A 14,282-nucleotide genomic window follows, 5' to 3' on the forward strand; every position below is an offset into this window, starting at 1 on the left:
TTCCCACACACTGTTTGTAATAAACATTATGCATTTGATTTATTTCCTCTCACAAACTCATTTCACAAGTATTTGTCTGATCTCTGGTTTTCTGATAAATAAATTAAACGCAATTAATTCCAGGTAAATGAGTCCAGCTGAATAAGTGCCTTCACGATGCACCTGGGAGTATTTTTACTAAAGAACATGTAAACATGTTCACTGATTTACAGAGGGCTCATTGCTCTTGCTAAGCGAATTGACTTTTGGAAAAAATACTTTGATATTTCAGAGTCAGGAAAGGCTTTGCCATTTTGTTCCTTTTAATTAGAGGTGAAAATACAGATTCTTGCCTTATTGCAATTTCTTGTCAGAGAGAACAATTCAACAATCTATTACGCAACTAACAATTTTAGTCTTTATTATAATTTGTTTATTATGCAATTAAACAGTATGTTATGCAACTAACAGTGAAAAAGATACGGAGTACAATAACTTTACCCAAATATGTCTTTTTGTGACTGTATAATGTGACGTGTTTTGTAGCTGAAGACCATGAAGGTGGAGGAGTATAGGCAGATTTTGAGGAATCTCGAGCTTCACTACCAGGACTTTTTGCGAGACACTAAGAACTCTCAACTCTTCAACCCAAATGAGTGCATGCAGACTGAGAAAGACTACAAGAAGGCAACGCAACACTATGAAGAACTGCTCCAAACGATGGAGAAAGGTGAGCCCAGCTCCCCATACCTGTTTGCCTGTAAACCTTTTTTGTCAAAGTGTATCTTTAGCTAAAACAAAGAATGAGTGTGAAGGTGCTGTTAGTTTCTGTACTGTGTGGTAACTGTGGAATTCACCTTGCAGGACAGTTTATCAGAGCAAAGGGTGAGTTGCATCCAGATAGCTGTAGGATGCTTTTGTAGGCAGTGATGAAAGCTTTCATCAGCTCCAGAAACGAAGCTCTAAACCAGATGCTTATTTTTTTTATTGTGCTAACTATTGATCTGAAGAGAGTGAATGCATGGTTTGTGCTTCTGATCATTTTTGGCTGATACACAATGACAGACAGAGAAACATACATCCTGGCTACGTTCACACTGCAGGCTGAAGTGACTCAAATCCGATCTTTTCGCCCATATGTGACCTGTATCCGATCTTTTATTGACAATATGAACGACACAGATCTGATTTTTTCAAATCCGACCCAGGCCGTTTGGATATGTGGTCCTAATTCCGATTCCTATCCGCTCTTTTCATATGCGACTTCAGTCTGAACCGCCAGGTCGCATTCATCCGACTTACACGTCATCAACAAGCCACAAACGTCACTATTCTGCGCTGAAGTAGGCGGCGGGTCTCTCAAAAAAAGTTACAACAACATGGCGCATAATCACGGGCGCAGATAGAGGGGGGGACTCGTCCCACCCAGATTTAAATTCACCTCGTTCGGTCCCCCCCACTTATAGGGAGGAAAAAACATCTATGTTGTCTTTCTTTGCATAAGGCAAACCTCACGGAAAAATCAAAAGACTAATTACCATTCGGTTTATTGAGGTGCACGGCAGTGTATACATAGTTGCAACAACTCACATAAAACAAAGACTGATATTCGGTTGGTTGAGCTGCGCAGACTGCACAGGTTGCGAGCTCGAGCTTGGTTGCTATGGTTACTAACAACAAGTTTGACAGGCATATCGGGGTTGGGGTTGGTTTGCTGGCAGCTTTGTCCCCCCCAGTTTTTTGTCCCCCCCCCCCCAGTTCAAAAAACGTATCTGCGCCCCTGCGCATGACATCAATGAGAGGGACGCTTCGGGCTGTGAAGGTTCTGAATCTTCGCAATGGAAGGACGCAGAGGTTAGGGAGCTGATTTCCATTTGGGGGGATGCAGCTATTCAAGCTAGATTGGATGGGTCATACCGCAACCGGGCGGTTTTACTTCCGTAAACACTGGCCATGCTCACTGCGTGTGACGTCGCCGTATCCTGCAGTGCGCATGCGGAACACTTTTAGGTCGCTTTTCGTTCATACTGAGGATCACATACAAGTCGCATATATTTGTTAATGTGAACGACCTCACAAAAAAATCGGATTTCACAAAAAAATCGGAATTGAGCATTAAGCCTTGCAGTGTGAACGTAGCGCCTGAGCAGGCCTGGAATTTCGTCATTTTAGTGGCAAGGCCACTTGGCCTTTTGTGCCCTCATTTTTTTGAGGGCACAAAGGCCAAAAGCCAGGGCACCAAGGCCATAAAATAAAACAATGATTTTAAGTTCACGTCTATAATGAATTTAATTTAAGGACTAATGACTCTTCTGAGGAAGATTGGAGTCTCAGTCGAAACTATCAAGCAGGTAAAGAAACATCTCCTACACTATTATGTCTGAAGATAAGAAAATATTGAACACATCTAAACTTATCAATCCATCACTCACTTCAGAAATTGTAAAACTTATTAAACCTATATCCTCCCATAATTTTTGTTCAATTGACACCGAAAGTGCAAAAGCATCTTCAGACTGTACTACTACGCAGATTTTTGATTAATCAAAATTGAGCCTGGAGAGTACATCAATGTTTGACTGTAATTTTTGACTGATGTTTGACTGTAAATGGAACATATACTAGAATGTATATGAAAATGAATAAATGTTAATGTTGTAATGACGCCAAAAACAATGAGAGAAAATCTCTTGCGATGGTCATCTCGTCAAGACGGCAGCAGTTACACTTCGGTTAAACAGCAAAAAGAAACATGCACTACTAGTAACAAAACAATGCTAACTGTGCTAAGATTAAAAAAGTGGCTATGAACAGACAACAGCACATATCACGTATCATATTATGGCAGGAACAAGCAGTAGTAACATCCATGACCTTACGCTTAAAGCTCGACAAAGGAAAAACTTGACAGCAAGCTAATTAGCATTTGTTAGCGGCTACAGTGGTACTCGGCACGTTAAAAGTGGGTCAACGTTGGAACGACATAACGTTACTGTACAAGCAATCCTTATTTAATGGTAACAAACTTAAGCCCTATATGTTGAAATTCCTCTCTTATTCGTTCGTTAATTTATCACACAGTCTTACCTCAGTCAACTTCTTCCCTCCTTCTGTGAAAATTCAACGTCTCAGACGCGGACACAAGTGGGCGGGGGATGCGTTTGATTAAGTCTCCTGGTTGGCTGGCGATAGATTGGTGTCATTATAGCACCTCGGAGCGGTTCATGCCAGGCTCGAGTCCGATCCACCACTGATGAGTTGCCGAATAAGAATCCAGAATGTCATCAAAAGACATATTTTTTTCTCAATAGACGCAGGTGATGTTAAAGCCACGAGGCAGACTACAAAACCGCAGGGCATCAAGGCCACTGTGGCCTTATGGCAGATATTTTTTTTCCAAGGGCACAAGGCCAAATTGAGAGGGCACGAGGGCCGTGGCCCTCGTGAAATTCCTGCTCTGATCCTGAGTCAGTTACAAATAAATGTCTTAATGAGTACAGTAAAGAAAAAAATATTAAAGGCAAAGTTCAGTAGTAAAATTTCTAAAGCCAGTACGTGCTCTAATTGAGTGCTTGTGGTACTTTGTGAATTAACTGATATGCTCGCATGGAGGACGCTGCACACAATGCTACATTGGGGAAGCTATGGAAGGTCTGAAGGGTTAGGTAGAAAACAATAGTGTGTGTGGGGGGGGACCTGAAAGAAACTAATTTCCAGCATCAGTTTTGTAATGTTGCTAATTTCTTCCAATACTTGCATGTCCTGTGGCTAAAACGGCTACAATCTAGAACTACAAGTTAACTTTTTTAACCAGTTAGTTCTGCCTTTACCATGACGCCTAGTCCACCTCTTGACTGAGGCCCTGTCCACACGGCAACGGATTCAGGTGAATCTGATAAAATTGTTTATCATTTCGGCCTGGCGTCCACACGGCACCGGCATTTTGGGTGCCCCAAAACGAAATCTTTTGAGAACGGGTTCCAGAGTGAAAAAATCTGGCAACAGCGCCATTGCGAAGTTGTCTGGATGAGTAGAACGGATTTGTTTACGATGACGTCACAACCACATGACTGTCAGTGCTTCATGCCGGGTAGAAGTGTAACGAACTCTATGCGAGTTGTCAACAAATCCTATAACCTGGTTCAGGAAACGCGCTTACAAAATATTTTCACTGTGGATATTTATTGTGTAATGGTGCAAAGTGAGAGAGAGAGAGAGAGAGAGAGAGAGAGAGAAAGAGAGAGAGAGTGAGAGAATAGCCCTTAGGGCAGAGTCTTTAGTCCAAACACTGCGGAAGCAGTACCAAACCGCGCACCGCCCGTGCGCTTTCCAAAAGCAAAAACAATCCCGCCAGCAAAAATAGGAAAAAAAAGGAGCGATCTCACCTCTTCAGATGTTGGTTTAAGTCCGACAATACATTCCTCAAAAAGGGTGTAGAAGAAAAAAGTAATCCATCAACATGTAGCATTCAATTTATTCTGGACCATTAAAGAATTCTGGATGATATCAGAATGTTGGCGTACCGGCTTCCATCTACCCCCATTCATTCCCCTTTCTGCGTCTTTCGTTTTACGCTACTGATTAATAATCAAAACTGTATGTGGCTGATGCTACAGAAGAAGGGGTTTATGCGCATGCATCTACTTCTTCTATTGTTCTGGTGTCTCCGATGGGACCGTCTTACAGCGCACGTAGAGGTGTGTCATGTGTATTGCATCATTTTCAGCAAGCGTTGCGTTGCCATATGTACCTGATATTTTACTGATCCGTTGCCCGTGTGGACGCGATATTTAAAAAAAAAAAAAAATCTCGTTGCCGTTGTCGTGTGGATGTAGCCTGAGAGATCGCGAGTTCCACTTAGTCAGGTCATACCAAAGACCATCATAAAAATGGTACCTACTGCCGTCTGGCAAGGCACGCTGCAATACAGATGTGAGTAAGGAGTCAAGCTCTCACAGTTACCAGATGACCAGTCCCCCACTGTAATCCTAGCTGTATAATAGGCAAGAGGTCAAGAGCTACTGAAACAGAGATCGGCGTCGCACCCATGCACCTCAAGAACTGGTTAGTACTGGGACAGGAGACTGCCTGGGAAGACCAGATCCTTGCACGGGAGGGACTTTGAGTTATGTCTGTACCTGTTCACTTGCTCCTATGAAGGGGGAAAAATCAAATGTTTTTGACATGTAATATGCTAATTGTTAGCCAGTTATCTTCCCAGAAAAATCACCTGTTTCTCTGAAGGATGTGTGTTTGGTAAGCGGGAAGCATGCTGTTAACTTGCAATGTAATGAGGATTTTTTTTGTTTAATTTTGATATTTGATTGAAAATTGATCCTGTAAATTATTCACTTCCCTGGACTACACTGTGAAGTCAATTTTTCTCCTCTTAGCCTTTCAGGCTACCAAAGTATGCACTCATAATGCTGTGTGCTGATCTATGATAACTAGTCTGTCCTTTCCACAGGTGAGCAGGATGAGTCGGTGTGTAAGACCTATATCACACATGTCCGAGACCTGCGTCTGAAGATTGAGGACTGCGAGTCTCGCACGGTGGCCCGCATTCGCCAGCCAGTGGAAAAAGACCCACTGAAGGACTGCCTCCAAAAGGCCTCAGACCAGAAGGTAAGAGCTCTGAACTCTTGTTTTGTTTAAATGTTCATTAATTTTTTATATCAGATGACCGTAAACACGTCTATGTTGCTTTTGCAGAAAGTGCATGTGGAGCTGGAAGGCATTAAGAAGGACCTGGATAAGGTGGCTCAGAAAGCTGAAGAGGTACTCGCCTCTCCTGAGCAGTCCAGCACTCCAGTCCTGCGCTCAGAGCTAGACATCACCCTGCAGAAGATGGACCATACGCACTGCTTGTCTTCAGTCTACCTCGAAAAGTAATCAGGACTTCTATTCATTAAAAAAAAATCTGTTTAATGTGCAGGTCCTTTTCCACCCTTTAATACCAGCTCTTTCATAAATGAGGTTATTTACTTGCATGCTTGTTGTCTCAGGCTGAAGACAGTAGAGCTGGTGATTCGCAATACACAAGGGGCTGAGGACATTCTCAAAAAGTATGAAGATCAACTCCGCAAGGTTTACACCGTCCCAACAGATACTGCAGAAGTGGAAACATACCGTACCGAACTCAAGGTGACTGACATGGAGACTGAAAATATTATGAGCTATATGTAGCTGCTGACGCAGAATGTAAAACAGTTTTAATCAGCAGTGGACAAATCCTGGATTACGTGTACAAGTTTTTAAGTCAATTTTTAATTTTTTAATAATTATTATTATTGAGATCACGTGTCGTCTGTCCGTCCACAATTTATAAAAATCGGATACAGGATTGAGCGGATTTCAGTCAAACTCGCATACAATGTTCTCCAGGTGGGTGTGCATAAAAGTTGTCTAGAAGGTGGCGCTACTTGTCATATTTACCATTTTATGGGCGTCTGAAATTTTTGGGTGACTCGTCACATTAAACGCTACTCTTCATAAACTGCTGGGACATTTTCACTGAAACTCGCCCAGAAGACTCTCAAGACATACCAACAAGCGTTGTTCACCAGGTGGCGCCACCTACCATGGTTGCGGCTACACAGGGGTCATATGCGATTTTTTGAAAATCGCTACTCTTCCTACAGGAGTGATCAGATTTTGATCAAACTCCTATGGAATGTTCCCCAGGTTGGTATGTATAAAACTTGTCAAGACGGTGGCGCCACCTGTCATATTTAATGTTTTATGGGTGTTTGAAATTTTTGGGTGACTCATCACACCAAACACTACTGTTCATAAACTGCTAGGATGTTTTCACTGAAACTCACCCAGAAGACTCTAAAGACATATTCACACAAGAGTTGTTCACCAGGTGGCGCCACCTGCCATGGATGCGGCTACACAGGGGTCATATGCAATTTCACAAAAATCGCTACTCCTCCCACAGGATTGATTGGATTTCAAACTCACACACAACAATAGTGGCTGGTATGAGCTACAGCCTCATTGAGGCGATTGTTATTATTTGTAGTTGCCTGATAAAGAAAGCGAAGGAAGAGAGAGAAACCACCTCCTTCTACAACTACTATTGACTTACACAAAGCATTTTTAATATATTTAATGGGAACACAGTGCATCTTGATCTAGCTGTAGGTAGCATAATTCCCAAAATCATTAGTAAGAGCTATATATACTGTATTTGTGATGCATGTATTACCTTGTATGGATGATAAACCATTTTCTCAGGGTCAGCGAAATACATTGAGGCAAAAATTCTATGAATTGTACTATACGGTCACATGGCAACATTCATGCGAGCCAATAATTTATTTTATTTAAGTGAGTAAAGTACACCACAACAAACAGCCAGATATTGGCTGTATTTGATGTTGATGATGACGTGACTGAGCAAGTGCACCGGAGGTAGACTTAACCAGCTAATGGTAGTTAATGTATGTAGGATTTGTATGTTTATGTTTATCTCTATTTTCTACAGAAAATGCGCAGTGAGGCAGAGGGCAAACAGCCCGTCTTTGACGCCCTTGAGGGAGAGCTGGCTAAGGCTACTGCCGTGAGCGAGCGCATGACCAAGGTGCACAGAGAGAGGGACGTTGAACTGGATCACTACAAACAGCTCCTGTCCAACCTGCAGGAGCGCTGGCACGCCGTTTTTACCCAGATTGACCTCCGACAGCGCGAGCTGGAGCAGCTGGGGAGGCAGCTGGGATATTATCGTGAAAGCTATGATTGGCTTATTCGCTGGCTCACAGACGCTAGACAAAGGCAGCAGAAGATCCAGGGCATACCCATTACTGACAGCAAGACCCTGAACGAACAGCTGGGTCAGGAAAAGGTGCCATTTCACACAAGCACATTATTTATTTACAAATAACTCTAGATTGGATTGAAGCACATCAGTCAAATCAAAGACATTTCTCATTATGTTTTGGTTAATGATATGATTCTGTTTGACAGAAACTGTTGGAGGAGATTGAGAAAAATAAAGAGAAATGTGACGAATGTCATAAATATGCCAAGACTTACATTGACACCATTAAGGTAAATGCACCTTTTTTGCATTAAATCTTTTCCAATTCATGCTCTGTTCTTATAATATATTAACCAGCGTCTGTCTGTTTCAGGACTATGAACTTCAGCTGGTCGCTTACAGAGCGCAGGTGGAACCCTTGGCTTCACCTTTGAAGAAAACCAAGATGGAGTCTGCCTCTGATAACATCATTCAAGAGGTGAGTGAATTTTCAATCAGTGCTGTCTTGAGCCTTGTATGTTTCCATTTATCTTCATATATTTCACTGTTTTTATTTGATCGTTCTCTAAAAGACTGATGTATATTGATACTTAAAATCTAATACGGAGATGCTGTTTTTCCTCCCTAATTAGTATGTAACACTGAGAACTCGCTATAGTGAGTTGCTGACGTTGACCAGCCAGTACATCAAGTTCATCACAGACACACTGAGCCGCCTGGAGGACGAGGAGGTGCGTGACTTGTTAAAGAGACCTAACTGTACCAAACAAAAACAACACACTAACCCTAACTGTCTTGCAAATTACTCACCAACAAAACTACATATATTAATGTATGGATGACTGGACGTTTGGTGTTATTTGGTGTTGAGGAAAGAAATATCAGGAAAATGAAAAGAAATTCGGCCACCACAGACCACAAATCTGTTGAGAGTTGAAGAATGTATCAGAATATATAATAATATTTTTCTACATGCTTTATCTGAAACATTTACAGATTTAGTCATGATGTAGTAAACTCAAGATACTAAGTCGGAGTACTTGGACAAAAAGTATCCCTTAATGCTGATTTTATAAAGTTCAATGCATTAAATAATAAACAGCTAATAAATTAGATCAGTGCAATATAAACTTTTCTCACATATTACATCTATTATCATATCCCCAACCCACACCTTAAAAATCATTCAAGTGTGTGTAAAAGGCCTTTTTTTGTTTATCCCTTTCTTCTTTTACACCTCTTTCTGTCAGTATCAGTTAAAGCCAGAGATTCTTACTTTTCACTGAATAACAAATTTCTTTCCTCATTTTCTAACCCTAACCTTTTTATTTCTTTGCTTCTCTTAACTGCTTGCCAGTGCTTTGTCATGATGATTGCTTATCTTGTTTGGGCACTAAAGAGGTAAAGATTTCTCTTTGCTCATGTCTTTTGAATTTTTTGCTTTTTCTTCCCTAAAATTTGATCATGCGTTATTATTTTTTTTAAAAGAAATTATCTAATTCTCACTTTGATGTGTTGCTACCAGTAACGTTAACTGTAGTAATACAGTGTAATCTGGATTGTCAGTGGCAAAAGCTCACTATTACTCTTAATTTACATATGTAATGAATAGCAATAAAATATCTTGCATATTATTATCCAAAATGGACAGTGAGAATTAGATATACATATATATTAAGTTAGTTTTCTATCAGATATGCACCTTTTTGCTTTCGCTGGCTGTACTGCTTTAGTAATGTGTTTCTGCAGAAGTAATATAAGTAAATCTGAGCCAAACACAGTGCTCTGAATTCTGTTCTCTCTGTTGTATTGTATATACAGTATATCGCATTTACTGCCTTTAATTTTCTTTTCAACAGTAATCCCTCCCATAATTGCCTTTTTCTTTTTCTCTACTGTTTTCTTTCTCTTGCTCTATGAGAAATATACACACACATGCAGCATTTTTATACCATGGCACAGTTGAATTTTCAATTCTAATTGGTCAGAAGTTGTTCGTTAATTTTCTGTAACAATGCCACAAGGCAAATAGCAGGTACTGTATGTATTAATGTACTTTAATCAATTTTATAGTAACTAATTCACAGGAACTTGTCTGGTGGACATTCACATAAGTTAAGCCAAACAATATACAAACTTTATTTTGTTATTTAACAAAGAAAAACATATAATAGGTGAGGTGAGATGAAGATTTCAGTAAGAAAACATTTAGGGTAGGAGACTTCATTGTCGGCATTTTGTAACAATCAGTAACATGAAAAGCTGCTGTCTTAACTTCAAGGGAGAGAAAAGCTATAACGCAAGTGGTATTAGGGACTAACATATCCATGTCATGGATATTCCACAATATTAGGGGATATTAGTAACTACAAACAGAGAGAATTTTAAAATTGCAATGTTTTTGTCTCATCTCATTATCTCTAGCCGCTTTATCCTGTTCTACAGGGTCGCAGGCAAGCTGGAGCCTATCCCAGCTGACTACGGGCGAAAGGCGGGGTACACCCTGGACAAGTCGCCAGGTCATCACAGGGCCGACGCATAGACAGACAACCATTCACACTCACATTCACACCTACGCTCAATTTAGAGTCACCAGTTAACCTAACCTGCATGTCTTTGGACTGTGGGGGAAACCGGAGCTCCCGGAGGAAACCCACGCGGACACGGGGAGAACATGCAAACTCCACACAGAAAGGCCCTTGCCGGCCACGGGGCTCGAACCCGGACCTTCTTGCCGTGAGGCGACAGCGCTAACCACTACACCACCGTGCTGCCTGCAATGTTTTTGTTTTTTAGTAAATAAAAACGTATAAATCTTGCCATGGTATAAGAAGGATGAAACACACCGAGATGTGCCGTTATATGAAAGTGGTCCTTTCCAGGGTTGTAATTTCTCTTCCACTGTTGATTATTTTCTTATAAAGCAATCCCTGTCGTCCTATAACAGCACATCCTTATAGATTTTTCAAGACTATGTTTAGGTTCCCTACAGAAATGAATTATGTCAATAAATGTACAGTTCTAGCCTCATCGCTATATTTACATGCAAAGCTTCACTGGCCATTTTGTTGGCTGTTTAATAGCTTAAAGGTAGCCAGTGCACCAGTCGCATGATTTTGCAGTTAAATTGTCAGTTGCTGTGAAAAGCCTGTCTGTCTGCTGTCTCCATACATTAATTATAACACATTGCCATGCCTTAATTGACTGCAAGTTTTGTGTTTTGTTTTGAAAAACCCCACTTTAACATTTGTCATGTGTGCATCTTTCTTTGAGCTAAAAAAAGACCTTAACCATAACATCCTGTCATGCTTGCTCATAATCATAATTTTCTTTACCATTTGCTTCCACTAATACAGAAAGCTGCTGAGAAACTTAAAGAGGAGGAGAGGAAAAAAATGGCTGAAATGCAAGCCGAGTTAGAGAAACAGAAGCAGCTAGCTGAAGCTCATAAAAAAGCCATTGCCAAATCAGAGAAAGAGGCACAGGAACTCAAACTCCTGATGGAAGAAGAAGTTAGAAAGAGAGAGGTTGTTTCTGTGGATGCTGAGAACCAAAAGCAAAATATTCAGCAAGAGTTGCATGAGCTCAAAATAATGTCAGAACAGCAGATCAAGTTAAAAAGTGATCTGGTGGAGGAGGCTCAACAGAGTCGAACCAAAATAGAGGAGGAAATACGTATTATCAGACTCCAGCTGGAAACGACATTAAAGCAGAAATCCACTGCAGAGGCAGAGCTGAAACAGCTAAGGGACAATGCCGCTGAAGCGGAGAGACTCCGCAAAGCAGCTCAAGAGGAGGCAGAGAAGCTTCGCAAACAGGTCGCTGAAGAAACTCAGAAAAAACGCATGGCAGAGGAGGAGCTCAGGCTTAAATCTGAAGCAGAAAGAGAGGCTGCTAAGCAGAAGCATAAAGCCTTGGAGGACCTTGAACAGCTGAGGATGCAAGCGGAGGAGGCAGAGAGACGCATGAAACAGGCTGAGGTGGAAAAAGAAAGGCAGATCAGTTTCGCTCAGGTAGCAGCACAGAAAAGTGCAGCTATTGAGCAAGAGCGCAAGCGCATGTCTTTTGTTGAAAAGACATCAAAGCTTGAAGAATCACTTAAAGAAAAGGATGGAACTGTCCTTCAGCTGCAAGAAGAAGCAGAACGCCTCAAAAAGCAATCAGACGAAGCAGACAGGGCACGGGAGGGAGCTGAAAAAGAGCTAGAAAAATGGAGGCAAAAAGCCAACGAGGCCCTTCGTCTAAGGCTCCAGGCTGAGGAAGAAGCCCACAAAAAGTCTCTTGCCCAGGAAGAAGCCGAGAAGCAGAAAGAAGAGGCTGAGCGTGAGGCAAAGAAGCGGGCCAAAGCTGAAGAGTCTGCCCTGAAGCAAAAAGATATGGCAGAGCAAGAACTTGAGAGACAGAGGAAACTGGCTGAATGTACAGCTCAGCAGAAGCTCTCAGCCGAGCAGGAGCTCATCCGTTTAAGGGCTGACTTTGACCATGCAGATCAGCAGAGATCCCTGCTTGATGATGAGCTTTACCGCTTAAAGAACGAGGTAAATGTTGCTGTGCAACAGCGGAAGCAGCTTGAAGATGAACTGGCCAAGGTACGAAGTGAAATGGACATACTTCTACAGCTTAAATCCAAAGCTGAGAAGGAAAGTATGTCTAACATTGCAGAGCGAAAAGAGCTCCTTGAAGCTGAAGCTGCTAAAATGAGGGAACTTGCGGAAGAAGCAGCTAAACTTCGTGCAATCGCCGAAGAGGCAAAAAGGCAGAGGCAGGTCGCTGAGGAGGAAGCTGCCAGACAAAGAGCAGAAGCTGAAAGAATACTGAAAGAAAAACTTGCAGCGATCAATGAGGCTACTTGCCTAAAAACCGAAGCAGAGATAGCACTCAAAGAAAAAGAGGCAGAAAACGAGCGTCTCCGAAGGCAAGCTGAAGATGAGGCATACCAAAGGAAGGCTCTTGAAGATCAAGCAAGCCAGCACAAGCAAGACATTGAGGAGAAGATCAATCAGCTCAAGAAATCTTCTGATGTGGAATTAGAGAGACAGAAAGCAATTGTAGACGAAACCCTCAAACAGCGAAGAGTTATTGAAGAGGAGATCCGTATCTTAAAACTTAATTTTGAGAAGGCGTCATCTGGTAAGCTTGATTTGGAGCTTGAATTAAATAAACTAAAGAATATTGCAGAGGAAACCCAGCAAAGTAAGATGCAGGCTGAAAAGGAAGCTGAAAAATTTCGTAAGCTTGCCTTGGAGGAAGAGAACAGAAGACGGGAAGCTGAAGAAAAAGTTAAAAAGATCGCTGCAGCAGAGGAAGAAGCAGCTCGACAACGCCAGACTGCCCAAGAAGAAGTGCAGCGTCTCAAAAAGAAGGCAGAAGAGGCCAGAAAGCAAAAGGAAGAGGCTGATAAAGAAGCTGACAAACAGATTATTGCAGCAAAAGAGGCAGTGAATAGGTGTAATGCTGCTGAACACCAAGTCCAGAGTGTCCTTGTGCAACAGAAGGAAGACAGCCTTATACAGATAAAACTGAAGGAAGAGTACGAGAAAGCTAAAAAGCTTGCTGAAGAAGCAAATAAGGCCAAAGAAAAAGCAGAAAAAGAAGCAGCCCTTCTTCATCAAAAAGCAGAAGAGGCAGAGCTTCAGCGGCAATCCGCTGAAGCTGAAGCAGCCAGACAAGCCAAAGAACAGGAGGATGCCGAGAGACTGAGAAAAGAGGCTGAGTTAGAAGCAGCCAGACGTGCTCAGGCAGAAACTGCTGCACTGAAACAGAAACAACAAGCTGATCTAGAAATGGCAAAGCATAAATTGTTGGCAGAGCAAACCCTTCAGCAGAAGTCTCAGGTTGAGCAAGAGCTTACGAGGGTGAAACTGCAGCTGGATGAAACTGACAAACAGAAATCCCTTCTCGACGAGGAGCTTCATCGCCTTAAAGATGAGGTCAGTGATGCTGTTCGACAAAAGGCCCAGGTAGAGGATGAACTGTTTAAGGTTAAGATTCAAATGGAGGAGCTGATCAAACTCAAGCTCCGAATAGAAGAGGAGAACCAACGTCTTATTCAAAGGGATAAAGATAACACACAGAAGTTTCTGGCTGAGGAGGCTGAGAATATGAAACAGTTAGCTGAAGAAGCTGCTAGACTCAGTATAGAGGCTCAGGAGGCTGCGCGCATGAGACAAATAGCAGAGTCTGACCTTGTTCAGCAAAGGGCATTTGCTGAAAAAATGCTTAAAGAAAAGATGCAAGCTATTCAGGAAGCATCCAAGCTGCGAGCTGAAGCAGAAATGCTTCAGAGACAAAAAGACTTGGCCCAAGAGCAGGCTCAGAAGCTGCTTGAAGACAAACAGCTGATGCAGCAACAACTTGAAGAAGAGACCAAAAGACTGGAAGAACAGCACTTAACCAGTATCAAAGAAGCTGATGACCTACGCAAATCAATTGCTGAACTTGAAAGAGAAAAGGATAAATTGAAAAAAGAGGCTGAAGATTTGCAGAAAAAGTCTAAAGAGGTATTGTATTAAACATGGTATAAATATGCAGCTTATGT

At 41.8% G+C, this 14,282-nt stretch overlaps 1 protein-coding gene across 9 annotated transcripts in view; it reads left to right on the top strand.

Annotated features, from left to right (window-relative positions):
• plecb (plectin b) overlaps positions 1–14,282 on the top strand; it is a 213,574-nt gene that overhangs the window by 190,207 nt on the left and 9,085 nt on the right. For all 9 annotated transcript variants that reach the window (XM_060922295.1, XM_060922288.1, XM_060922289.1 and 6 more), the window contains 9 exons: positions 526–709; positions 5,447–5,604; positions 5,692–5,867; positions 5,985–6,123; positions 7,472–7,828; positions 7,951–8,034; positions 8,118–8,222; positions 8,377–8,475; positions 11,101–14,244. In XM_060922295.1, the coding sequence (XP_060778278.1) occupies positions 526–709; positions 5,447–5,604; positions 5,692–5,867; positions 5,985–6,123; positions 7,472–7,828; positions 7,951–8,034; positions 8,118–8,222; positions 8,377–8,475; positions 11,101–14,244 (4,446 nt within the window). The remainder of the gene's footprint in view (positions 1–525; positions 710–5,446; positions 5,605–5,691; positions 5,868–5,984; positions 6,124–7,471; positions 7,829–7,950; positions 8,035–8,117; positions 8,223–8,376; positions 8,476–11,100; positions 14,245–14,282) is intronic.

Source organism: Neoarius graeffei, chromosome 5, assembly GCF_027579695.1.
Source record: "Neoarius graeffei isolate fNeoGra1 chromosome 5, fNeoGra1.pri, whole genome shotgun sequence".
In the NCBI taxonomy this organism is placed as follows: Eukaryota; Metazoa; Chordata; class Actinopteri; order Siluriformes; family Ariidae; genus Neoarius; species Neoarius graeffei.